General features: G+C 41.5%; 1 protein-coding gene across 1 annotated transcript in view; it reads right to left on the bottom strand.

Moving 5' to 3' along the window:
* LOC134357707 (cadherin-18-like) overlaps positions 1 to 27,339 on the bottom strand; it is a 261,240-nt gene that overhangs the window by 129,511 nt on the left and 104,390 nt on the right. Inside the window, exons 3-4 of the mRNA XM_063069328.1 lie at positions 26,590 to 26,884; positions 1,545 to 1,664 (exon numbers count right to left, since the gene is read on the bottom strand). Coding sequence (XP_062925398.1) covers positions 1,545 to 1,664; positions 26,590 to 26,884 — 415 coding nt within the window. The remainder of the gene's footprint in view (positions 1 to 1,544; positions 1,665 to 26,589; positions 26,885 to 27,339) is intronic.

Below are 27,339 nucleotides of genomic sequence, written 5' to 3'. Positions count from 1 at the left end.
TATGGGTCTAGCTCACACTCACTTCAATGCTTTAGTAAGGTGACAACTTTCTGATGAGATTTTTCACTCAGGGCCTTGTCTAACAAGTGAGATAGACATTGAGGCATCAACATTTCTTCTTCTTTCTGATGTTTGCATATTGAACACCGGTTCAATATTAATTTCAGCTTCAATTTCAGTTCAATATTAGTCCAGAACCATAGACTTTTTGTGAGGACATGCCTTAGGTATAATATTTTTTTTAATAACAGAAGTGTTTATAAGCCATTTATATTCACAAACTAAAAAAAATAGCAGAAGTAGTTGTTCTCTGAAAAGTCAGCCTTGAATTTGGAATAAAACTAGACTCTCGGGGAAAAAAATAATCTTCAATTTCAAACACTACAATGGGAGTATGTGGGTTCTCATTTTCTTACAACAAAGAAAGATGCCTGAAGCAAGAACAATTTCATCAATCACATTCTCTTATTATTTCCCTGTAACCTATTCTCCCTTACATGCTCAACTTCACCCTGATTCTCCTATCAGTCACCTTCACTGCGAGTAATTTACAGAAGCCAATTAATCTACAAAACAGCACATTTTGGGGATGTGTAAGGAAACTGGAACTCCAGAACAATACCTATATGGTTGCAGAGAAAATGAGTAAACGCCATACCATCAGCACCAGGGATCACAAACAAACTGGAACAAAGAGGCAGCAGCACTACCTACTGCATCCCAACGCCATCCAGATATCATGTTGCACTTGTTTCACACTTCAGATACTACAGAAGTGATAGTGATGGCATCCATCTCTCTGGAAGGAGAATGGAGTGGTGACACTGAAGTGACCACTTCAGGGCACAAGCCTGGCTGGAGGCTATGGAGATCCTGGGGTGCCCCGTTGTCAAGATCCTCCTCTTGGCCTCACCAGCGTAGTCCAAAGGAAAAGAAAGCAATACATTTGGCACCAGCTTGGCTGTAGGAGCTGCTGGAAAGATGTTCAGTGATGTCCAGCTGCCTGAGGTGCCCCATTCTCTGGGTTTACTCCTGTAGCCATTGTCTCTCCCAAAGTTACCCACGAGGCAGTAAGGTTATTTACCCATAGCTGGGGTCACAGAAGTAAATTATCTAAAAAGTCATCTGCACTCTATAACGCTAAACCTGCTGTAGTAATGATAGCTTCACTCTGCCTCTGAATTTGTTACCATCGTCAATGGAACCAAATAGACTGAATGCCAAGTATAATGCATAATCATTACTAAAGGGTGCTTATGTCTTTGTTGTTAGTCCATAATGGTACTCGTACCTCGAAATCCATCCGCAGTTGATAAAACTAACAACAAAGCCATATTTCCCCCGATGGAATTTTAATCCTCAGCTCTGGTACAAGTGAAGATTATATTGATTCATTCAACATTGGCCATTATCTTAACACAAAAGGGGATGATGCACAAATGATAATATTGATCTGAGGTATAATTTCCAAAAGCACTACTAAGAGAGAGAGAGAGGGGGGGGGAGGGAGGGAGAGAGAGAGAAAGGAAGTCTCTGAATTCTACCTGTTTTGGGATCCACAGAGAAGTATGGTTGTCCCTGCAGAATACTGTACACCACCCTCGCACTGTTCCCATATGTAGGATCATCAGCGTCTGTAGCTGTTATCTGAAGTACTGAAGTACCTGCATGTAGACACAAACATAGGGAAAATGTTTTAATGGAAGCTGCACCCAACATTTCTCAGTGCCACTTGGGAGTCAAGATATTGTTACTAAAGTTTTTGACAAACATTCAAAAAACATCACAATAGATTTTATTTTTATATACCACTTTGACTGGAAGGAAAATAATTTCAGTAAACTTCATTCCCAGGTGCCGGAGACGGCGAAGCAATCGCATGAACTGCCTTGCCAGAGGTAAAAATCCAAAACTGCATTCATCTACTTGCTGTTTAAAATTCATCCAACTACTGATTGTTCAATGACTGAAGTACAAACCCCCCACATCTTCCAGCTCCCTCCTTATGTTCTCACTTCTGGACTGTTATATCAGCTTGTATGATATTCCTTCGAATTCTCTTGCGATAAAATCCAAATTTACTATTTTCTGTACTTTAAATAATACTACATCTCAAAGTATAATTGCAAACTCATATTACATGCTTCAATAATAGAATATCAGTCTTATACTATATATAAAGGGCCTTAATGAGCCATTGCATGTCAAATATTTGACTTAAGTCCTCAACTAATGAGAATTGAAACTTACACCAATGTTTTAAACATTTAGATGCTTTTTTTTCTCTGCCACTGGGAAACCAATTAATCGTGATATTTTGAGCCTTCCATGGAAACAAACATAAGCTAAGGTTGTTTGTATAAATTAGTCATGAACAATAAAGGTTTTTGTCACTCATTATTGCCTGTTCTTACAGATATACCACTTATGTTACTACTAATTGTGTCTGTGTATGACCAAGGTAAACACAAAAGTGCCGACCAAATCCTGCTAAGGATGTAAAAGAGGCAAAGTAAGAATAGGTAATTTAGCCCATTATTCAAAAGCATCAAGTGTGCTCTTTTACCTCAGTGCTATTTTCCTTCTCTAACACGGGTAGTGGGGTGGAGCGAGGTCTCTACCAAAGGAGTAAGGCACTCCTTCCCTCTGCTAACCTGAAGGTCACCCTTGGGAAAAACGTAGAACCTGTTTAACATCCTGGATCAGAGTCACATGGGAGCAGGTAGTGAGTGATCGTATGAGCAACTGGTGCTTATCGCAAGTCCTGGTTATGTGACCACTAACGCCAAGCAGGCAGTCTTTGAAGGGTATTGTTAATGGCTGGGCACTCCTCTTGAAAAGAGACTGCCCAGAAGAAGGCAATGGCAAACCACTCCTGTAGAAAAGTTTGTCAAGAACAATCACAGTCATGGAAAGATCATGATTGCCTATGTCATAAGACACAGGATATAATGAACAAGCAAACAGCATTACCCTTAATTTCCTTAATATCTAAAATTATACCTTATTTCCATTTAAAATGAGTGACCCTGAGTTCGAGACCACCTCATGAAGGGAAACGTCCTCTGTTTGTCAACCCTGACCGGGCCACAGAGAATCTGATAGATTTGATAGCCATCAACATATATAAAAAAAACTCCTTCCCCTTTCTCTGTGAATGGCCCAGAAACTGTATAGGCATTTTATTGTTGTCCCATCTCCACACTCAGTAATGTTGAAACCTTGTAACCATTGGCAGAAATGCTAATTTAAGTAACTTTTAAAGAAGAATTCTGCTGCAGGAACTGCAAGCAGGCCTCAGGAATTTGGGAGCCTTGACTTCTATACAGTTTATTGTATAGAACAGACTAATGCTTGAAATCCATTTGAGTTACATGAAAATGTTTAAAATGCATAGCATTGAGAACTCTGTTATTGAGGTGTTTACTAAAAGAAGATTCAGTGTGTGTGTGTGTATTTCTTTACACAGCAAATTGTTGACACGTGGACCAAACTACCTAGTTGAGTAGCTGAGAGTAGTACCTTAGAAACTTTCAAATCTACACTCAATAGTTATTGCAACGCACTATTTGAACAGGAATTCCACAGGCTTTGTTTGGCCAAGTGGCCTGCTCTTGTCAAAAAAATGTTCAAGTGTTCTAATGTTACAAAAGTGGTGTACAGAAGAGCATCTCTGAAAACATAACGTGTCAAATCTTGAAGTGGATGGACTACAGCAGCAGAAAACTACAAACATTCTTTCAGTAGCTACTTTAATAAGGACAGAAAGTACTTAATAAAGTGGCCTCTGAGTATATACTTGTTTATCTATTTCAAAAATCATAGTTTAGAAATTGTTCTCTTTGATTTCAACTGATTGAATTTACTTTTGTTTTAATGTCCTGATAAGAACCTGTTGTCAAATATCAGTGTCATATTAATTTGACATCGAAATTTTTTGCAAGATATTTATTTAATTTCTAGATAAGAGGCTCACAGAGTTTAGAATTCAGGTGGTAACGTATCAATTGCCCTTTAAAAGTTTTGTTTGCTATATAGTTTTGTAGTGCAGTTAATGCAGCTGAATAATGGGTAAACAACAGGAATTCTGCAGATGCTGGAAATTCAAGCAACACACATAAAAGTTGCTGGTGAACGCAGCAGGCCAGGCAGCATCTGCAGATGCTGGAAATTCAAGCAACACACAAGATGCTGGAAATTCAAGCAACAACACACCCTCCTGACGAAGCAACAACACCCTCCTCCCTCCTCCGGCCTGAAACGTCGACTGCTCCTCTTCCTAGAGATGCTGCCTGGCCTGCTGAATAATGGGTATGGCTGTTACAGTCTGCCTATGTGATAACATCCACTTAGTGCAGTCAGTCAAAAATATTTTTACTCTGTGGCCTAGAACAGTGAAAGAGTCATTTTTACTCTTTGCTTTAATGAAGGTTAGCAGAAATAATGGGCATCTGTAGAATGCATTCTATAAACTCTACATTGTGCTAATATTCTGGTACTTTCAGTGGTGAATATGGCCACATTCAGATCAATATGTCTATTTCTGATTATCCTATAGGTTCTGAAACATTTTCTTTCCTTAGAAATTCCATCCATCAACCAATGACTGCAGTCACTGTATCCACTCTTTTTGTCTAGGTATTTTTCTTAAAGTTGTCGCTATGAATCAGAATCAAGTTTAATATCACTGGCATATATCATAAAATAAGCTGTTGTTTTCAGTATATACACACATATATGTGAAACTTTACAACAAATTTGGGGCCTTCCAATGGTTTCTCAATTATGCATTCACAAAGTCCACAACTTTACAAAGAAATCCCCCCCGCCGCCCCCAACCACCACCACATAAGGCTATGACAAAGATGATGAGATGTAGGAGCAGAAGTTAGCCATTCAGCCCATTGAGTCTGCTCCATCATTCAATCATGGCTGACTTTTTTTTCAACCCCATTCCCCGCTTTCTACCCTCAACTTTTTCCACAGCTACTTTATCCAGTTCTTTTAGTATTAGTTAGATTTCAATGAGATCTCTGCAAAGTTGACATTAAAGTAAACAGTTTGTAAATATATCTGACACTCACAAAGACATTTAAAACATTTCTAAAATAAAAAATAATAGATATTTTAAAAAGCAATGATGAGTCCTGTTGAAGGGTCTCTTCAACAGACGACCAGTGATGTCGGACTTCAGATTCAGGCCAACATGAATACACAGGTGCATGGAGAGCACAAGAAACAACATTTTGTGGCTAGCCACGTTCAGCAAAATGATGCCCATCATCTCTGTGATCCCCCTGTGCTTCTCCTATTTCCTGTTCGAAGTAGCCCAAAAGAAAATGAATTCACTCCTAAGGAAACAGAATTGCACAGACAATAATGCAAATTGTTGGTTTCATTTCTCTTCTGAAATACAATGAAAGTTCAAAGTTCAAAGTAAATTTATTATCAAAGTACATATATGTCACCATATACAACCCTGAGATGCATTTTCTTGTGGGCGTAGTCATTCAATCCATAACAGAATAACAACCATAATGGAATCAATGAAATTACTGCACTAACTGAGGTGTTCAACCGGTGTGCAAAAGAGAACAAACTGCAAATACAAAAAATCAAAGTAGCAATAATAAATACAAAAACAAGCAATTAATATCAAGAACATGAGATGAAATGTCATTGAAAAAGTGATCCCACAGGTTGTGGGAACATCTCAATGATGGAGCAAATGAAGTTATCTCCTTTGCTTCAAGAGCCTGATGGGTGATGGTTAATAACTGTTCCTGAACCCAGTGCCATGAGTTTTGAGTCATCTTTGCTTTCTTCTTGATGGCAGCAGCGAGAAAAGAGCATGATCTGGGTAGTGGGGGTCCCTGATGTTGCTTTCCTGCAACAATGATTGGTGTAGATTTGCTCAATGGTGGGGAGTGCTTTGCCCATGATGGACTGGGCTGTTTGCTCTATTATTTCTAGGCATTTCTGTTCAAGGGTATTGGTGTTTCTACACCAGAGTGTGATGCAGCCAGTCTATCTACTCTCCACTACACATCTATAGAAGTTTGTCTAACTTTCAGATGTCATGCCAAATATTTGCAAACTTTTAAGAAAATAGAGATACTGCCATGCTTTTTTTTTTGAAACTGCACTTACGGCTGGATCCAGGACAGATCCTCTGAAATGAGAAATGTAAAGATCCTCAGCAACTGAGGAATTTAAAGTTGCTGACCATATCCGCTCTGATCCTCTGATGAGAACTGGCTCATTGACCTCTGGTTTCCTCCTCTTGAAGTCAATAATCAGCTCCTTGGTCTTGCTGACATTGGGTAAGAAGTTGTTGTGGCATCACTCAGCCAGATTTTCAATCTCCCTCCAATGTACTAATTCATCACTACCTTTGTTTCAGCCTAAGACAGTGGTGTCATCGGTAAGCTTGAATATGGCATTGGAGCTGTACTTAGCCACACAGTCATTACTGTAAAGTGAGTAGAGCAGTGGGCTAAGCACTCAGTCTCGTGGTGCACCTGTGATGATAGAGATTGTGGAGGAGATGTTGTTGTCAAACCGAACTGACTGGGGTCTGTGAGTGAGGAAATCGAGGATCCAATTGAAAAAGGAGGTATTGAAGCAAAGGCTTTGAAGCTCACTTATTAGTTTTGAGGAGATGATGGTATTGAATGCTGAACACACATTTGAAGTAATCATACTTTGTCTGCAGTTACCTGTGTTGGCTAGAGTCCGATTGCCTAGAGTATCTTACTTAAAGCACAATTGGGTTTATTATAGAGCTTGCAGTAGAATGCACTGTTATGTCATACAGAAGGAATGGGCTGTGACTGGTACATCAGCACAGCAGTATCACTACACTGAGTAAGTGATTACTTGTGCAAAATGAGCTCAAAATACCACCATTTGGAATGTTACTGGTTATTCACTTAACGTTATTTACACTTATTGTTATGTTATCTTTATCAAAACCTTCCTTTTGTCTTACTGGATATTGAAAACCAATTCAGCTAAGAATTGGTTGCAAGAATGAACTACAATATTTTGAAATTCCACACCATTTTCTCTTACTGTATGTCAAGCAAGGACATATGTGAGCGTACACAAGTGGTTGCTGCTCCTTCCATATTATAATGGACTGCAGTGACACATAAAAGAAGCCTTGCATAACAACACACACAAAATGCTGGAGTAATGCAGAATGTCAGGCAACATCTACAGAGCGGAATAAACAGGCAATGTTTTGGGCTGAGAAATAGGCAGTGAGGTCTAAATGATGACTGGGCCGCAAGCGTCAAAATGCCGAAGACTGCCTCCTGCCAAGTTTTGCGGGAAAGCTAAGCTGGAGAAGGAACTTGATCATACACACAAGATGCTGGAGGAACTCAACAAGTCAAGCAGCATCTATAGAAGGGAATAAACAGTCAATGTTTTGGGCTGAGCCCTTTCATCAGAACTACATCTCCTGTCAAAGTTGCCATTAAAGTTGACTGTATTCATTAAAAATAACTGACATTCAAATATTCTAAACTATTAAAATTGAAGCAAATATTTTTTTAAAAAATTAAAAAAATTGTTTTGTAATTATTATAATGAAGTTTTTAAAATTATGTTCCCCTTTCTCTCCTAATCTACATAGAACCATAGAACCATAGAAACTACAGCACAGAAACAGGCCTTTTGGCCCTTCTTGGCTGTGTCGAACCATTTTCTGCCTAGTCCCACTGACCTGCACACGGACCATATCCCTCCATACACCTCCCATCCATGTATCTGTCCAATTTATTCTTAAATGTTAAAAAAGAACACGCATTTACCACCTCATCTGGCAGCTCATTCCATACTCCCACCACTCTCTGTGAGAAGAAGCCCCCCCAATGTTCCCTTTAAACTTTTCCCCTTCGCCCTTAACCCATATCCCCTGTTTTTTTTCTCCCCTTGCCTCAGTGGAAAAAGCCTGCTTGCATTCACTCTATCTATACCCATCATAATTTTATATACCTCTATCAAATCTCCCCTCATTCTTCTATGCTCCAGGGAATAAAGTCCTAACCTATTCAACCTTTCTTTGTAACTGAGTTTCTCAAGTCCCGGCAACATCCTTGTAAACCTTCTCTGCACTCTTTCAACCTTAATTATATCCTTCCTGTAAATTGGTGACCAAAACTGAACGCAATACTCCAGATTCGGCCTCACCAATGCCTTATACAACCTCATTATAACATTCCAGCTCTTATACTCAATACTTTGATTAATAAAGGCCAATGTACCAAAAGCTCTCTTTACGACCCTATCTACCTGTGATGCCACTTTTAGGGAATTTTGTATCTGTGTTCCCAGATCCCTCTGTTCTACGGCACTCCTCAGTGCCTTACCATTAATCCTGTATGTTCTATCTTGGTTTGTCCTTCCAACGTGCAATACCTCACACTTGTCTGTATTAAACTCCATCTGCCATTTTTCAGCCCATTTTTCCAGCTGGTCCAAGTCCCTCTGCAGGCTCTGAAAACCTTCCTCACTGTCTACTACACCTATGACCCGAACACGATGGGTATTTTGCATTCTATGAATGATTGGAATTTGGAATATTGGAAATCTGAGGAGGAAGTAGAGGCAGGCGCACTTATAATACTTGAATCGTCTGTGCATTAAAATCTACTGACCAAGTACAGGTAAATGGGGTTAGTATAGATATGTACAAACATTGCCATGGGCAGAGGTCCAAAGGGCTTGTTTCTGTGTGGTACAACCCCATGACTCTCACAGTTCTAGACCTGGTCAGGCTGTTGCAAGGTCTGAGAGCCAATTCCCCAGCATAATACTGGTGTTGTTCCAGCAAGTCTGAGGCTACACACTACAGAGATTAATGTTGGATTTGATTTATTTTGTATGACTGTATGCAGGTAGTCCCATTCACTTCAATCAGCACATTTCATTCCAGTGTATATAAGGTCTTAGAAGACAACTGTGTCATGGGAAAGAACAGCAGTGGAGTAGAAGATTATTGTGGTGCTGTGCAGTACACGGCACTCTCCAATAAAAGCTTAAAATTGTTCCAGGGATCCACGTTTACTGCTGATTTGTTTCTTCTTAAGTATTTGTTCATGGAATGAGAAAGTTGCCTTTATCCATCCTTAATTCTACTCTGAATAGAGTGGGTTGCTGGACATTTCAGTGTGCTATTTCAGAGAGCTACAAGGAGTCAATCCCATTGCAGTGAAGTAATGTACAGGCCAAACCAGGTGATTACAGCAGTCCTTATGGAAGTCTGGCATGTAAAACAATAGGGTATTTTCACAGCCACTATTACGAATCCTCTGTACCGCAGATTTGCTTAAATGATGCAAATGGGTAGATTATAATTCATTCTCTGGATGTATGGTCAATAATTTAACTGCTAAATTTCCTCAGAGGTTCACAATTCTCTACGACATTCTTCAGCTTGGAAGCTAGGATCAGCCATGGCAACTTGCTGACATGTGCAATGTGCAGAACAGAATGAATAATTTACACTTGAAAGCACATCATCCAACAACAGATCCCCAGTTTAACCTGCCACACATGCTGAAGTTAGCAATGCTTCGTCCCTTAGGGTGCCTGTTTTACCTGTGCCTTGTTGTTTAATGTTGTTTATATTCTCAATGAATGACAAGGTGATGGATGATTCATACAACCAGCTGCAAATGTGCAAGCTCTCCATGCAAAAATCTAGGAGATTATATTGTTCTTGTAATTGTTGGACCTGCTCTAAACGGTCATTGTTTTAAAGATACTAATTAAGCCCTTCTCTCATACAAAATCTTTGCAACATTTCAGAACATTTCTCACGACCTCTACCAGCGAGAAGCATGGGGCAATCGTCCCCTGGAAGTTAACCTTCATGTCACATGCCATTATAACTTGGAAATAGATCGCCATTCTTTCCTTCTTGCTCAGATCAAAAAATTCATGGAACTTCTTCCCTAACACCGTTGTGGTTATACCCACACCACAAGGACTGCCACAGTCACAAAAGGCAGACCACCACCATCTTTTCAAGGGCAACTACAGATGAGCAATTAAATACTAAGCTGATTCTGGGAACACTACTTCCCTTGAATGATGCCACACCAACAGACCAAGTGTTCATCAGCCTTATCAACACTAAGTAAGTATTAAAACTTTATGTTTGTACGGTTGCTCGCTGAGCCTAGAGGTTAGGTCGCAAATGTTTTGTCACCAGTCAAGGTGCTGCTGTTTTCACTGCTTACTTCACTTCTTTTACACCTGTTTTTCATCTTAACTGCACTTCGAGAACTGTTAGAGCTTGTGATTTACAATTTGGGCAACTTTTGAGAGATCCAGTGTCTCCAAGAAGATTCTTGCTGTCTCCAAGAAGATTCCAGTATGAGAGTGCGAGCTCGAACACCCTCAAGGCAAAGAAACTTAGAGACAGGGCTCAACCAATGTTTCTCCGATTAATCACCTATTAAAGCATTGAGGAAGATTGAAACATGGAGGCAAATGCAGAAGGCAAGCAAGGGTTCAGTGCTAACAGCCTGCCTTTTGATCACTGATGGGATCTCTCTGCTGCTGGAGAAGGAGTCCATGTGGTGGCCTCTTGCAGTGAGGCAGCTCACTGAGCCCGAAGGGTGGTGGCGGTGGCATCTGTTCGTCAAGCGAGACCATGGATCTGCGCCTGGAAAGGTTCTCCAGGGTGCAGGTCTGGGCAAGGTTGTATAGAAGACCGGCAGTTGCCCAAGCAGCAAGTCTCCCCTCTCCACGACACCGATGTTGTCCAAGGGAAGAGCAAGGGCCGATATAGCTTGGCACCAGTGTCGTCGCAGGAGTTGCCAGAACGAGATTGAAGGCAACGTCGGACTGGCTTAGGGACTCCAGCTCCAGATTTGTCCTTTGGGTTTACTCCCGAAGCCTTTCCCATGAGTGGGTATGGCCGCAAGGCAGCGGAGGTTCGAAATCAGAGTTTTCCCTCTCTTAGATGGACTGCCTTCCCAGGCTGACGAGTTCCATCTACCCAAAGCACTGGTTTTAAGGTGCCAGGACCCACTTTCACACCTTCTCCTGTCAGTAGAAACAGTTCTGCTGGGCTTAGAGGCTAAGCCACACGAGAAGGCCAGGAGTAGGATTTGGTTGACAGAGGCTATTTGAGGTGCATGCCATGAGGAGCACTTTTAGGTAGTGGGAGCTTGGGAAAATTGATAAGGGGAGAACAATGTGACTCTGGTCTACCTGATAACATGGCCTGAAAGCAGACTAAAAGTGCTGATTTGTGTAAAAGTAATTAATCACCTTATCTCTGAAGAATTTTTTTTACGTTGTTTGGTTGTAAGATTAATAGGATGTATTATCCCTGAGGAGGCAGAGGCCGATTGTTGAAGGTCACCCGACCGAGAGGTTGGGGTCGTGTAAACGTTGGATTGGATGCCTCGCCCCTACCAGCTGGACTGGGAGGTGGCGATAGTGCTTCAGGCCAAGCAGCTGAACCGGCGCCAAGGACCTCCACCCTAGCCAGTCCACGGTCGATCGCCTGCCTTAGGGACCACGCAGACGTTGCTAAGTATACTTGGTGGTGTAGACTACGACGGGTTGCTTAAGTTAGCCCTACCTATTCGTGGTGTAGGTAGTGTACGATATAAAGCATTTCTCGCAACTCTCTTTTTTTTTCTCTTCTCTGTATTAACAATAAAGTCAGTCTCAGAGGAACTACCGAGTCTGGGTCCATTTGTTCAAGCGAAACCAAATAGTTGCAGAATCCACTTGTTACGGTTATACTTATTTGGGTATCAGTTTTTGTGGAACAATGACTTCCATGGTTTTTCTTTGTTTTATGGCTATCTGGAGAATCTCAGAGCTGCATACCGCACACATACTTCGATAACCAATGAACCTTTTAACCTTTGACATCACCAATGCGTAAATGAATGCTGTTTCTGCTACGTGCTTGCCTTTATATTGGTCCAACTGATTGTTTTAGTGAGTTGGCTGTCACGCTGACCACTAGTCTCCGCAGGGTCCCAGCCAACCAGATAGCTGAGTGTTCTCTGCTAGCCCATATCCCTGGTTATTAGCTGTTGTGAGTGTCGGTTCTTAGGGTGTCACCCCATGCCTCGATCCTGCAGATGCATAGGTTCATAAATTGTGTCCAGTTGTATATGATTGTTAATAGAATCTTCCATTAAGAAGTATGATTCTAATAACTTTCGTGATTTCTTATTTTGTGCTTCTGCCATGAGTTTTGTAGTTTCCCAGCCGTATTTGTGTCCTTCTTGGTCTTCATGTACTAAGATGAGAGACAGAGAATTGTATCTTCTTATGGCTAGCTGATGCTCATGTAGTCTCATGGATAGTTTCCTCCCCATTTGTTCTACATAGTGTTCGGGGCAGACCCCACATCGTCTTTGGAATATTACGTTTGTTCTCTCCATGCTATTGGATCTTTTGGTCTTGAGACAAGCATTCTGATGATTACGCTAGGTTTGTGTGCTACCATTATTCCATGTGGCTAGAGCAATCTTGCTGTCACTTTGGAAATATTCCTGATTTGTTTGTTTTGCTTTCTTCTTTGTTTTGGTTGTAGCCAACCTGAGCTACCAATCTTCTCTTTCATTTCATTAAAATGGCCCTGCAGATGTAGTATTGCATACTTGGAGAATTTTCATATCAAACCCGCTCCTGATCACCCCACTAGAGAAAGGATGTTGAGGCTTTGGAATGGGTGCAGAAGAGGTCTACCAAGATGCTGCCCAATTTAGAGGGAAGGTGCTATTGTGGACAAACTTGGGTTGTTTTCTTTGGAGTGGCGAAGGCTGAGAGATATGATAAACGTTTATAAGATTAAGAGAGGCAAAGGTAGAGTAGACAGGGAGTATCTCTTTCCCAGTGTTGAAATGTCTGCTATCAGTGAGCATGCATTAAAGGTGAGAGGGGTAGGTTCAAAGGGGATGTGAGTGGTAAGTTTTTACTCAGAGAGTGCTGGATGGCTGGAATGCAATGCCTGGTATGGTGGTAGAGGCAATACATAAGAGGTTTTTAAGAGGTATTTCGATAGGCACAAGAATGTGAGGAAAATGAAGGGATACGGACATGGTGTAGGTAAGAGGGATTCGTTTTTGGGTGTTTTTGATTTACTCTTGGTTCAGCACAACACTGTGGGAGAAGGAACTATTCCGGTGCTGTACTGTTCAATGTTCTAGGTATCATCATTTCTTCACTGTGCAGGAACTCCTTAGGGTATACATACAACTCAAGAACTGCGGCAATCAAGGTGAGGTGTTTCTTAGTTTTATAATTTTGTTAATGTTCGCAGTGAACTAATGACTTCAATGCCATTTCAAAACATGATATGGTTGTGAAGGGCTTTGTAAATGCTCGAGTAACAAACAATCCTCTGGAAGAAGGGTCTATTCCACACAAAATGCTGAAGGAACTCAGCAGGCCAGGTAGTATCTATGGAAAAAAGTACAGTCGACATTTCAGGCCAAAACCCTTCAGCAGGACTGGAGAAAAAAGCTGAGGAGTAGATTTAAAAGGTGGAGGGAGGGGAGAGAGAAACACCAGATGATAGGTGAAACCTGGAGGGGGAGGGATGAAGACCTGGAAAGTTGATTGGTGAAAGAGACAGAAGGCCATGGAAGAAAGAGAAAAAAGGGGGAGGAGCACCAGAAGAAGGCCATGGATGGGCAAGGAGATGAGGTGAGAGAGGGAAGAGTGGATGGGAGATGGTGAGGGGCGATGGGGGCATTACTGGAAGTTTGAGAAATCGATGTTCATGCCATCAGGTTGGAAGCTACCCAAATGAAGTATAAGTTGTTGTTCCTCAAAGCCATGTGTGGACTCATCACGACAATGGAGGAGGCCATGGATGGACATATCGGAATGGGAACGAGAAGTGGAATTAAAATGGGTGGCCACTGGGAGATCCCACTTGTTCAGGCGGTAGGAGTGTAGATGCTTGGTGAAGCAGCTTCCCAATTTACGTCGGGTCTCATCGATATACAGGACGTCACACCGGGAACACTGAACACAGTAAGTGACTCCAACAGACTCACAGGTGGTGTTGCCTTACCCAACAGGAATGTTTGGGAGTAGGTGTAGGGGCAGGTGTGCCACTTGTTCCACTTGCTCCAGGAGGGAGATCAGGGAAGAGGGATGAATAGACAAGGGAGTCACATAGGGAGTGATCCCTACGGAAAGCAGAAAGGGGGAGGGGGGAGGAAGAGATGTGTTTGGTGGTGGAATCCCATCGGAGGTGGCAGATGTTTCAGAGAATTACGTGCTGGAATAATATCTTTTTTTCCTCCAGTCCTGCTGAAGGGTTTGGCCCAAAACATCAACTGTACTTTTCCCAAAGATGCTGCCTGTCCTGCTGAGTTCCTCCAACATTTTGTGTGCATTGCTGGAAGACCTCAGCTGGTTGAGCAGTATCTTGGAGGCAGGAAATGCCTTCATGTCAGGACTGATGCAATGCTTGACCCAAAACGTTGAAAATTCCTTTCCCGACATAGATGCTACTCGACCTACTGAGTTCCTCCAGCAGCTTGTTTGTGGATCCAGTCTCCAACATCTGCAGTCTCTTGTGTTATTTTTTTTAAATATAATCCTCTCACTGGGGCTCGTACACCAAATTAGCTCATTAGCTAACTCTGCTAACAGCCACGTGTCTCAACGGTGGGAAGGCCACCTTTCTAAGCAACATACATCGAGGATCTGTGTGGAAGTGAGCGAGGTCCTCAATGAATACTTCTCTTCGGTATCCACCAATGAGAGGGAACTTGATGATGGTGAGGACAATATGAGTGAGGTTGATGTTTTGGAGCATGTTGATATTAAGGGAGAGGAGGTGCTGGAATTGTTAAAATACATTAAGACAGATAAGTACCCGGGACCTGACGGAATATTCCCCAGGCTGCTCCACGAGGCGAGAGAAGAGATTGCTGAGCCTCTGGCTAGGATCTTTATGTCCTTGTTGTCCACGGGAATGGTACCGGAGGATTGGAGGGAGGCGAATGTTGTCCCCTTGTTCAAAAACGGTAGTAGGGATAATCCGGGTAATTATAGACCAGTGAGCCTTACATCTGTGGTGGGAAAGCTGTTGGAAAAGATTCTTAAAGATAGGATCTATAGACATTAGGAGAATCATGGTCTGATCAGGGACAGTCAGCATGGCTTTCTGAAGGGCAGATCGTGTCTAACAAGCCTGATAGAGTTCTTTGAGGAAGTGACCAGGCATATAGATGAGGGTAGTGCAGTGGATGTGACCTATACAGATTTTAGTAAGGCATTTGACAAGGTTCCACACGGTAGGCTTATTCAGAAAGTTAGAAGGCATGGGATCCAGGGAAATTTGGCCAGGTGGATTCAGAATTGGCTTGTCTGCAGAAGGCAGAGGGTGGTGGTGGAGGGAGTACATTCAGATTCGAGGATTGTGACTAGTGGTGTCCCACAAGGATCCGTTCTGGGACCTCTACTTTTCGTGATTTTTATTAACGACCTGGATGTGGGGTAGAAGGGTGGGTTGGCAAGTTTGCAGACGACACAAAGGTTGGTGGTGTTGTAGATAGTGTAGAGGATTGTCAAAGATTGCAGAGAGACATCGATAGGATGCAGAAGTGGGCTGAGAAGTGGCAGATGGAGTTCAACCCAGGGAAGTGTGAGGTGGTACACTTCGGAAGGACAAACTCCAAGGCAGAGTACAAAGTAAATGGCAGGATACTTGGTAGTGTGGAGGGATCTCGGATTACATGTCCACAGATCCCTGAAAGTTGCCTCACAGGTGGAAAGGGTAGTTAAGAAAGCTTATGGGGTGTTAGCTTTCATAAGTCGAGGGATAGAGTTTAAGAGTCGCGATGTAATGATGCAGCTCTATAAAACTCTGGCTAGGCCACACTTGGAGTACTGTGTCCAGTTCTGGTCACCTTACTATAGGAAGGATGTGGAAGCATTGGAAAGGGTACAGAGATTTACCAGGATGCTTCCTGGTTTAGAAAGTATGCATTATGATCAGAGATTAAGGGAACTAGGGCTTTACTCTTTGGAGAGAAGGAGGATGAGAGGAGACATGATAGAGGTGTACAAGATAATAAGAGGAATAGATAGAGTGGATAGCCAGTGCCTCTTCCCCAGGGCACCACTGCTCAATACAAGAGGACATGGCTTTAAGGTAAGGGGTGGGGTTCAAGGGGGATATTAAAGGAAGGTTTTTTACTCAGAGAGTGGTTGGTGCGTGGAATGCACTGCCTGAGTCAGTGGTGGAGGCAGATACACTAGTGAAGTTTAAGAGACTACTAGACAGGTATATGGAGGAATTTAAAGTGGGGGCTTATATGGGAGGCAGGGTTTGAGGGTCGGCACAACATTGTGGGCCGAAGGACCTGTACTGTGTTGTACTATTCTATGTTCTATGTTCTATGTTCTATGACTTGGGGTTAAACCAAACAGGAACATTGGAATTAAAGGAACTTTGATTTGAGCAACTGTTGTATAAATACTGCCCATTCATAGTGATAAGTAGCCCAGAAATGACAGATTACACACCAACTTAATGTTATAAAGGAAGTATATTAAACAATTTTCAACTTTATCAAACAGCGAAAGAAAAAGAAAAAGAAAAGGGCCCATTACAGTTAAACCAGTCGAGATGTGCACCTAAACGTTAGAGCATATTTCTGTAGTAGCTGGGTGTATTGCTTTATTCACTGTGTTTAATTCCCATCACCGACCGCAGGCAGAACTTCCCTTCTTGGAAAAGACTATCTCATGAAGCGCTCCTTCCAAAAGGGTGCCCCCATTGAATGGGATCCTCCAGGCATCTTTTCTCCACATCTCCTGCCAAAAAGCCCCAAACCAGACTACTGTCCTTCAGAAATCCCTTCGCACCCTGCTCTCTAGAGCCTTCTCACCCATCCCACAATCCTGATTGGCTGACACAATATTCCTAAATTGGGCAACATGGCTCCTTATCTTTAGCCGGAACCAAAACACTCTTACCAGCAGGTCACACCACTTTTTCAGATACTTCTAAAATAAAATACCTCACAGCGTAGCAGTAGAAATCTTAAACACGACACTACATGTAATTTTCTGTAAAATGCAAAACAACAAAGCCAGCAGTCCTCTGAATTGCAGATCATTAACTTTTCACACATTATAAATCCAAAAGTCTAGTATGAAATTATTGCTGAGGACCTAAATAAGGGCTAAAGCATGTTTCAGTTGTTTCAACCACTTCAGTGATTAGAATTCAACCAATTCAGATATTATTAAGTTGCAACAATTCAAGTATATTCATCACAACCAACAATATTCCTATCATTTTTTTTTACTTTTAATAGTTTAATAAACATTTATCAGCATTTGAAGATGAATACAAAAAGGAAGAAAAATATATACACTCAGCGGCCACTATATTTGACATACCTGTACTCCTGCTCGTTAATGCACATATCTAATAGGCCATTCATAAGATAGCAATTCAATGCATTAAAGCATGCAGACATGGTCGAGAGGTTCAGTTGTTGCTTAGACTAAAGATCAGAATGGGAAAGAAAAGTGATCTAAGTGACTTTGACCATGGAATGATTGTTGATGATTTGAGTATTTCATTTAACAGCTGACTGCCTGGGATTTTCACACACAATTGTCTCTTGGGTTTACAGAGAATGGTGCAAAAAAACAAACAAAGGAACATCCAGTGAATGGCAGTTCAGTAGGTGGAAATGCTTTGTTAATGAGTGAGTTCAGACGAGAATGGCCAGACTGGTTCAAGTTGACAGAATGGTGTCAGTAACTCAAATAACCACACGTTACAACAGGGGTGTGCAGAAGAGCATCTCCGAACCAACAACAAGCTGAAACTTGGATGGTCGCAGCAGAAGACCACACCGGGTTCCACTCCCATACCTAATCAAGTGGCCACTGAGTGTACATAATGAGAATATAGAAACAGAAAGTGTTTTCTTTCCAAGTGTTCTCCTTTTTCTCTTTTTTTTTACCAAAATAGCTCTCAGCCAGACAAATGCTGCACACATAAAAACAAAAACTGCTGAAAGCATTCAGCTGGTCATGCTGCATTAGTAGAAAGAGGAAACAGTTAGTGCCTTAGGAGGCCTGTCAGTTCTGAGGAAAAAAAGTCTTTTCAGTGCAGATTTCCAGAATCTGCATTATTTCATTTTCATGAACTCTTATAATGTTTGAGTCAATGATGTTTTTTTTTATACAGAAGGCACCTTTTAAGCAGAAGTTTATTGAAGGGGAGACCAACTTACAAAATAGCAACAATGAAACTATTCAATATTCCAATTGCTATGTGAGAAAATTATTATGAGAGGAGAAATGTGGTGGAAATAAACGATCACAGACTGACAGTGAAATAAGGAAAGAGACATGAGATCCTGAACAGGTTCAAGAAAGCTTGTTTTGGACATAGAAGACAGAGATTGTGATGGAGGGATGTTATTTTGATGACAGGTCTATGAGCAGTGGTATTATGTAAGGGTCAGCGCTGGGACCTCTGTTGTTTATAATATACAACATATAAATGACTTCAACAAAAATGTAGGCAAGATCAATAGAACATCTGCAGATGACATAAAAATAATGTTCTGTTCCTTCTGAAGTACTTTCGCAGCCACATAAATCTTTGGTTAGACTATACTTGAGTATTGTATATAGTTCTAGTTGCAGTATTATTGGAAGGATGTGGAGCATTAGGAAAGACTACAGAAAATCTTCAAAAAGGTGTTGCCTGGTCTAGAGAATACTAGCTAAAAGGAAAGTTTGACGGACTTCAATTGTTTACTTTGGAGCATCAGAAGCTGAGGTGACAGTAGTACAGGTATGTGTCGCTTAACGTCCACGATACGTTCTGTGAAATCGGACATTATATAATTTGGATGTTGTGCGAAAACCATTAGCAATTTCTCCATATCCGATATAGGTTCCTCTTGCATTTTCGTGAGCCTTGTAGTTTTCAGTGAAGCCTTTAAAAGCTTCGAGAATTTTTTCTTTGCTTTCCAGGATCATCGTGATTGTCGAGTGAGACATGCCTAAATCCCGAGTAATAGCATTCACTGGTTTTCCACCTTCGTATTGATTAATAACCTTTTGTTTCATTTCCAAATCAATACTTTTCCTTTGCCTCTTGCTGCTGCTATCACTAGGAGTGGTTCTGCTGTGTTGGAAGCCATGATGCACTTTATGGTAATATTTTCAAAAGAAAATTAAACAGAGAGATAACGCTACTACACTCAAGAGACGCGCAATACACGAGACTGATTACATCCGCTCCGTCATGTTCTCCAATCGGGAGTATGGACGCATATGTAATCGGACGTTGTCCGAATGGATGTTAAGCGGCGCACACCTGTATATAAAATTACGTGAGGCTTAGATAAAACAGTCTTTTTTTCACCGGAGTGAGTATGTCTTTAAGGTGATATATAAGGCAAGTTATTTTACAAAGTGAGTGATAGGTGCCTGGAGCGGACTGCTAGGGGAAGTAGCAAAAGCAGGCATGATAACAACACTTAAGAGGCATTTAGATAGGAGCATGACCAGGCAGGGATATAGTCTATATGCGGGCAGGTGAGATTAGCTTGGACTAAATGATGGTTGGCACAAACATCACAGGCCAAATGGCCTAGTCTTTACTGTGCCATTCTGCATTCCATGTAAAAGCTGGAATTTAGACCGTGAGAACTGTGATCATGAATTACACTCACGTGAGTGTCTTGGATTACTTCTCTCTGTGTTGGGAAATAGTAATGAAGTACATTATCAACAAGACAATAGGTACTTCAGAACAAATGTATTTGGCTAGAAATTAAAAATACCCACTTGGTCTGTAAAGTTCAAGCCAGTAATTGAGGGCTGGCCAGCCAAATTAGCCAAATAGTCTCGCTATCTCTTCATTATAATATTATTAGCAGCAGCTTGTGACTTTGTGTGGACCATTGCCAAATACAGAGTTTACTAAAGGAGTTAGATGCAAATAGAACAAGAACAGTGAAAGAGTGACATTGAAGCTATGATCCAGCACTCTAAGGCATAAACGTTTACAATGCCTTGTAGGATTTCAGAGAGAACATGAAAACAGTTGGAAGCCACTGGCATTTTCAAAACCAGTACATTGAAGTCATTGCTTTTTAGAGTCAGAAATGATCCCTGGCTACATGTTCCTTTTTAAAATTCAAATATCATCTCTCATAATTCGCATCACATTTAAATTAAGGGACCCATTCTATCTGAAGAATTTAAAAAAGTACGGTATTGTTAGGGATGCCTTCAACCAAACTAATAATACCTCTGCTCCATCCACCAGAAGCAGAACTTCCCAGTGGACAAAGATTTTAAATCTGATTCCCATTCCCATTCTGATATATCAATCCTTGGCCATCTCTTCCACCCTCAGAGTGGAAGAGTTACACTTTCTACTCCATCTGGGTAGCCTCCAACCTGACGGCTTTAATTTCGATTTCTCCTTCCGGCAAAAAAAAAAATCACTCCCTTCCCCTCCTCTCTTCTGCACTCTAGCTTCCTATCTCATCTCACCTGCCTATCTCCTCTTTCTGGGTCCCCTCTTCCTTATGTTTATCCTATGTCCCACTCTCGTCTCTTATTAGATTCCTTCCTCTTCCAGCCTTTATCTTTCCTACCCACCTGGCTTCATACATCACCTTCTAGTTATCCTCATTCCTCTTCCCCCCACCTTTCTATTCTGGCATTATTTCCCTTTCCTTTCCAGTCCTGAAGAAGGGTCTCAACCCCTAAATGTCAGCTGAGTATTCATTCCCCCTGCATTTTGTGTATGTTGCTTTGGATTTTCAGCATCTGCAGACTTTCTCATGTTTATACTACAGTCTTTTGTAGAAGAAAACTGCAATAATGTGTGTTTGTAACTGTCACTTTCATCAGTTTGGTATTCTTTCAGGTTTATTAAAAGTCTTGTTCTCAGTTTATATTGATATTATAGAGTCCGGTAAGCATTTTAAATGGAACCTAGTGGCAGAAGTTCTGTCTGCTCTGTTCTAGGACATGAAGGACAAAAAGATGAGCCCAGTCTCCGTTCAGGTTCCCTTGAGTTTCCACCTCTCTCACTGATAAGGATCTGAGCACATTGAAATCTACAGAAGTTGCAGGACACAAACAGATCAAGGTGCATAGCTTTTCCCATTTTAATGATGATATGATGTCAACAGATTTTCTGACTATAATTTCCATCTATCAGTGCTCAACAGTCAGCTACAAATCAAAGATACAAGATTACCTCACAGATACAAAGTACCAAAATTCTCAGTAGTGGGATAGTAATGGGAATTAGCATCAAGAATTTATTCCTAAATCAATGACAGTAGGTTAGACTATTACAATGCAATATACTCTGGCGGGAGGAGAGAGAGGAGCGTGCCAGGTGTGCGCAGCCCTCCGGTGAAAAGTGATATCGTATCTGTTAAATAGGGGCCGTGAACAATTCTGATTTGATGGAGACGGACGTGAAAGCACAGAGGAACATCTGGAAAAAAATTTCTGAAACACCAGGTCGCTGCTGTTGTTACTGCGTGATTGGGAATCTTTCGGAGGGAAGGCCTCAAAATCCTCAGTTTTGCCTGCTGTTGGCAACCAAGATGGAGGTGGAATCGTTCGGATAGAGATAGTGCTCAGTACTCGGTGTCAGAGGGCTGATCACAGCTTGAAGTTTTCGGATGACTCAGAGTCGGACCGTGGTAGGGTATGGCAGGGAGAGTTTTTCTTCCTTCTCCCATCTGCGTGAGATGTGGGACATTTGAGAGACTTTGAAATTTTTACTGTGCTCATGGACTTCTTCATCAAGTCAGGGTATTGTTGCACTGTTGTAACTATATGTTATAATTCTGTGGTTTTGTTAGCTTTTCTCAGTCTTGGTCTGTCCTGTGTTTTGTGATATCACACCGGAGGAAATATTGTATCATTTCTTAATGCATACATTACTAAATGACAATAAAAGAGGACTGCATGTCTTCATAATCTAAAATTTGTCTGCAAAGTAGTCAATGAATTTCAATATCAGAAAGGGAGTGCAATGCACAGCTGCTAGTCTAAGTTTTATACTATTTTTAAGTATATAAAGGGTAAAACAGAGTTTAGTGTAGATATAGGATCAATAGAAAATGATGCTGGAGATATTGCAATGAGAGACGCAGAGATGGCAGTGGAACTGAATGCGTATTTTGCATCAGTCTTCACAGTGGAAGGCATCTGCAGTATACCGAACATTCAAGAGTGTCAGGGAAGTGAAGTCTGTGCAGTGAAAATTAAGACTGAGAAGGTGCTCAGGAAGCTTAATGGTCTGAGATTGGACAAATTTCCTGGACCTGGTGGAATGCACTCTCGGGTTGTGAAGGAAGTAGCTGGAGAGATTGCGGAGGCATTAACAATGATCTTTCAAGAATCTATAGATTTTGGAATTGTACCGTATGACTGGAAAATTGCAAATGTTACTACGCTATTTAAGAAGGGTGGGAAGCAACAGAATGGAAACTATAGACATGTTAGCCTAACATCAGTGGTGGGAAGTTGTTGGAATCAATTGTTTCGATGAGATTACGGAATACCTGTCAGCACATGACAAGATGGGCCAAAGCCAGCATGGTTTCCTGAAAGGAAAATCCTTTCCTTTACTGCAATTACTGCAAATTTTGGGGAAAGTACAAGCAGGGTAGACAAAGGAGATGCAGTAAATGTGGTTAACTTGAATTTTCAGAAGGTCTTTGACAAGGTGCCGCACATGAGGCTGCTTAGCAAGATAAGAGCCCATGGAATTAAAGGTGGGGGGGGGTATTAACTTTGGTGGAGATTTGGCTGATCAGCAGAAAACAGAGAGGGAGACTAAAGGGATCCTATTCCAGCTGACTACCGGTTACCAGTGGAGTTCCACAGAGGTTGATGTTGGGACCATTGTTTTTTACGATGTATGTCAATGATTTGGACTGTGGGATTAATGGATTTGTGGCTAAAGTTGCCGATGATACAAAGATAGGTGGAGGAGCCGGTAGTGTTGAGGAAACAGAGAACCTGCAGACAGACTTAGTTTAGGAGAATGGGCAAAGAAGTGGCAAATGAAATGCAACATTGGAAAGCGTATAGTCATGCACTTCGGTGGAAGAAATAAACATTCAGACAATTATTTAAATGGGGAGAGAATTCAAAATGCAGAGATACAAAGAGACTTCAGAGTTCTTGTGCAGGATACCTTAAAGGTTAATCTCCAGGTTGAGTCAGTGGTGAAGAAGGCAAATGTAATGTTGGCATTCATTTCCAGAGGTATAGAATATAAGAGCAGGGATGTGATGGTGAGGCTCTATAAGGCACTTGTGAGGCCACACTTGGAATATTATATGCAGTTTTGGGCTCCTTATTTTAGAAAGGATATACTGACATTGGAGAGGGTTCAGAGAAGATTCACGAGAAGTAATCTAGGAATGAAAGGGTTACCGTATGAGGAACGTCTGCCAGCTCTTGGGCTGTATTCCCCAGAGTTCAGGAGAATTAGGGGGATCTCATAGAAACATTCCAAAAGATAAAAGGCCTGAACAAATTAGATATACAAAGTTACTTCCCATGGTAGGGGAGTCTAAGACACAACTTCAGGATTAAAGGACATCCATTTAGAACAGAGATGCGGAGAAATTACCTTAGTCATAAGGTGGTAAATTTGTGGAATGTGTTGCCACGAGTGGCCGAGGAGGCCAAGTTACTGAGTGCATTTAAGGCAGAGATAGATAGCTTTCTGATTAGCCAGGGGCATCAAAAGGTATGAGGAGAAGGCAGGGGAATGGGGATGACTGGAAGAATTGGATCAGCCCATGATTGAATGGTGGAGCAGACTCAATGGGCCAAATGGCCTACTTCTGCTCCAATATCTTAAGGTCTTATTATCAATCAGAGATCCTCCTAGTGAGCTGAATTTCATATCTCTGCTGAATTTACAACAATTTGTAAGTGTGAAAAGGGAAACCCATGGGCTATCTGTCAGGGTCATGGTATTAAAGGTCTTCTTCTTCGTCTTGTTTTACAGCAGTTGACACCCAGGTTAATGGTGCATTACCGCCACCTTCTGCTCCAGAGTGTACGACAGACTTACACTCTAAGTCCCTTCACCCAATCACACACACACATATACCCTAACCTACACTTTATCCTCCCATCTTTGGCCATCCTAGTACCCTATTCCTGCTTATCCATTATATCCTATAAAAAAAACCCTGTATCCCTTAAGAAAGCTAAAAGTACCCTGACCTGTACACTCTCACCCATGCCCAGCAACTCTTGTAATGTGAATTCCTGCACCCCCAATTCCCTTGGATTAATTCTCATCATCTCTCTCTGTATTCTATACTTTCTGCAACTCAGAACTACATGTTCTACTGACTCCTCTTCCTGACATTCCTCACACAATCCTGTCTGGTTTTTCCCTATCATTTTCAATGTTTTGTTTAATGCACAATGCCCCAGCCTTAACCTAGTCCACACAATTTCCTCTCTTCTGTTTCCATTACCTACCCTAGTATCTGCAACACTCTTTTGTATTTGATATAAATGCCTCCCTTTCCCCTCCCTGCCCCACCTTTCTTGCCACATTTGGTTAATTTTTTCCCAGATTACACACTTAACCTCTGCTTTACTGATACTAATGTGCATTTCTATATTTTCTTTCTTTAATGCCCTCTTTGCCAACTCATCCACCCTCTCATTCCCCTTCACCCCTACATGTGCTGGAACCCATAGAAATTTTACCTGACTTCCCTGATTTGCAATTCTTGTGACTGACTGAAGGACTTCATAAAGTACATCTTGCCGACTGTTTGAGTGTAAAGACCTTAAACTTGTTAGAACTGAGGATGAATCTGAGCATATCAACACTTTGACTTCTTTAGCTTTCTCCACCCATCGCAATGGAACCAACACTGCCAGCATCTCCACTGTATACACCCCTAACTTATTAGATGTTCTGCTGATTCCAATTTCCTTTGCTGGCATTAAAGGACTTCAAATGAAATTTTACAGTTCTTTAACCATAGGATTTATTATGAATGGGGCGGCTATCTTATGGAGGATGTTTGTGTGACAGCCCTGCTGCTATTTCACACTGTACTGTACATGCCAGCCTATTCTGTGGCTCATGCATTATGAGTTTTTGAGGAGAATGGTGCTTTCCATAAACATGGTCAAGATGCTCAGTGCGAGAGGTTAAGAATGGAGTAGAATTCCTGCTTTATGGAGATATATTTGCCCGTATTTTTCTTCATTGTATTTGAAAATGCATGAAGCCTGAAAATTGTATATGTAAATAGCAGAAACAAGAGGAGAGTGCACAGCATTCTGCATGCCACGTCCATTCTTTCCATAGACCAAGTACAGCATCAAAGGTAACATGAAAATCAGTGTGAAGGAATTCAACATCACATCTAAATACTGGGAAGACATTGCACCTGGAGGTAATCTGTTCACAGGGGAGCTGTGATTAACCTCCGCTATGCCACAGAGAATATGCAGCAGCTGTGAAAGGAGAGACTGAACAACCTAAAAAAACCCAGCCACTAACCATAGTCACTATTTACTCTTAGAAACATAGAAAACCTACAGCACAATACAGGCCCTTCGGCCCACAAAGCTGTGCCGAACATGTCCTTACCTTAGAACTACCTAGGCTTACCTATAGCCCTCATTTTTTCTAAGCTCCATGTATCCATCCAGGAGTCTCGCAAAAGATCCTATTGTATCCAGCTCCACCGCCGCCGCCGGCAGCCCATTCCACGCACTCACCACTCTGCGTAAAAATCTTACCCCTGACATCTCCTCTATACCTGCTTCCAAGCACCTTAAAACTGTGCCCTCTCATTCTAGTCATTTCAGCCCTGGGAAAAAGCCTCTGACTATCCACACGATCAATGCCCCTCATCATTTTATACACCTCTCATCCTCTGTCGCTCCAAGGAGAAAAGACCGAGTTCACTCAACCTATTCTCATAAGGCGTGCTCCTCGATCCAGGCAACATCCTTATAAATCTCCTCTGCACCCTTTCTATAGTTTTCACATCCTTCCTGTTGTGAGGTGACCAGAACTGAGCTCCAAGTGGGGTCTGACCAGGGTCCTATATAGCTGCAACATTACAACTCGGCTCTTAAACTCAATCCCACGATTGATGAAGGCTAATGTACCGTATGCCTTCTTAACCACAGAGTCAACTTGCGTAGCCTACACTTCACCATAATATGTAGATCCCAGATCAGTCCCTACCAGCACCTGAGTACCAGCTGATAGACAACCTCTGAGGACAGAGGTTCCTAATCTCTTGCTTAATAGGGGGGGTCCATGGCATAAAAAATTTGGGAACCCCTGCCTTAGGAGTACATGATATTTGACTTGAGTAATCACACTGCTGCAGCACAAACCCATCTCAGATTTGAGTTATATTGGTGAATATATGTTACTAATATTTTTTCAGCAAGATAACAGAGGGAGATTAATCTGCAAATAATAATCAACTTGATTCATTCAAGATCTGTTAAATTGCAGTTAAAGAATGTACAAATGATTTAAGCAGAGCTTACCAACTTCAGACATTTCTGGGACAGAGGCGGAGTAAGGACCCTCCAAGAAAGCTGGTGCATTATCATTTATATCCTGCACCTTGATGATAAACTCGCTCTCGGGCTCGAGAGGCTTGTTTGTTTTCCTGTCCAGAGCTTGAGCGTGCAGAATATAATGTACCTTCTGTTCACGGTCCAGACTTTTGGTTGCATGAATATCCCCTGTGCTGTCATCAATAACAAATATAGAGCCGGCACCTTCCCCTGAAAGGATGTATTTGACCGATCCATCACCTTTGTCTGCATTTGAGTGAAGCTGCAAAAGATATGACAGAAACAGATATAGACATGTAAGCATATATGTGTTTAAATCACATGCAGCCATCTCAACTCAGTGAGTTTATCTTTTATTCTTCTTCAAGAATTCCCTAAATACTTTTTGTAATAGGATTTCAAGGACATTATTCTCATCTTACCTACATGCCCATTCTTCATGTGCAACTAAACCGAGATAATAATCTTTTATGAGGACATTCCAGATTAACCCAATCTTGTTAGCCAAAATATATATTCTTTTGTGTCTGAGTAACAATTCATTGGGAATGGAAAAGCTATTTCATTTCCATCCCCTCTCTGAGGTCACCTTTAGAACTGTAATGCCAGCACAAAACCAAACAAGCAAATTTATCTTTTATATCATTTGACTACACATTCTAATACTTTATCTACTGGACACTGGGAAGCCTGTAATTAAATCTCGAATTATGAGGT

The sequence above is a fragment of the Mobula hypostoma genome, chromosome 17, assembly GCF_963921235.1.
Source record: "Mobula hypostoma chromosome 17, sMobHyp1.1, whole genome shotgun sequence".
In the NCBI taxonomy this organism is placed as follows: Eukaryota; Metazoa; Chordata; class Chondrichthyes; order Myliobatiformes; family Myliobatidae; genus Mobula; species Mobula hypostoma.
The sequence above is the reverse complement of the archived record's forward strand: the minus strand, read 5'-3'. Positions and strand labels throughout refer to the sequence as shown.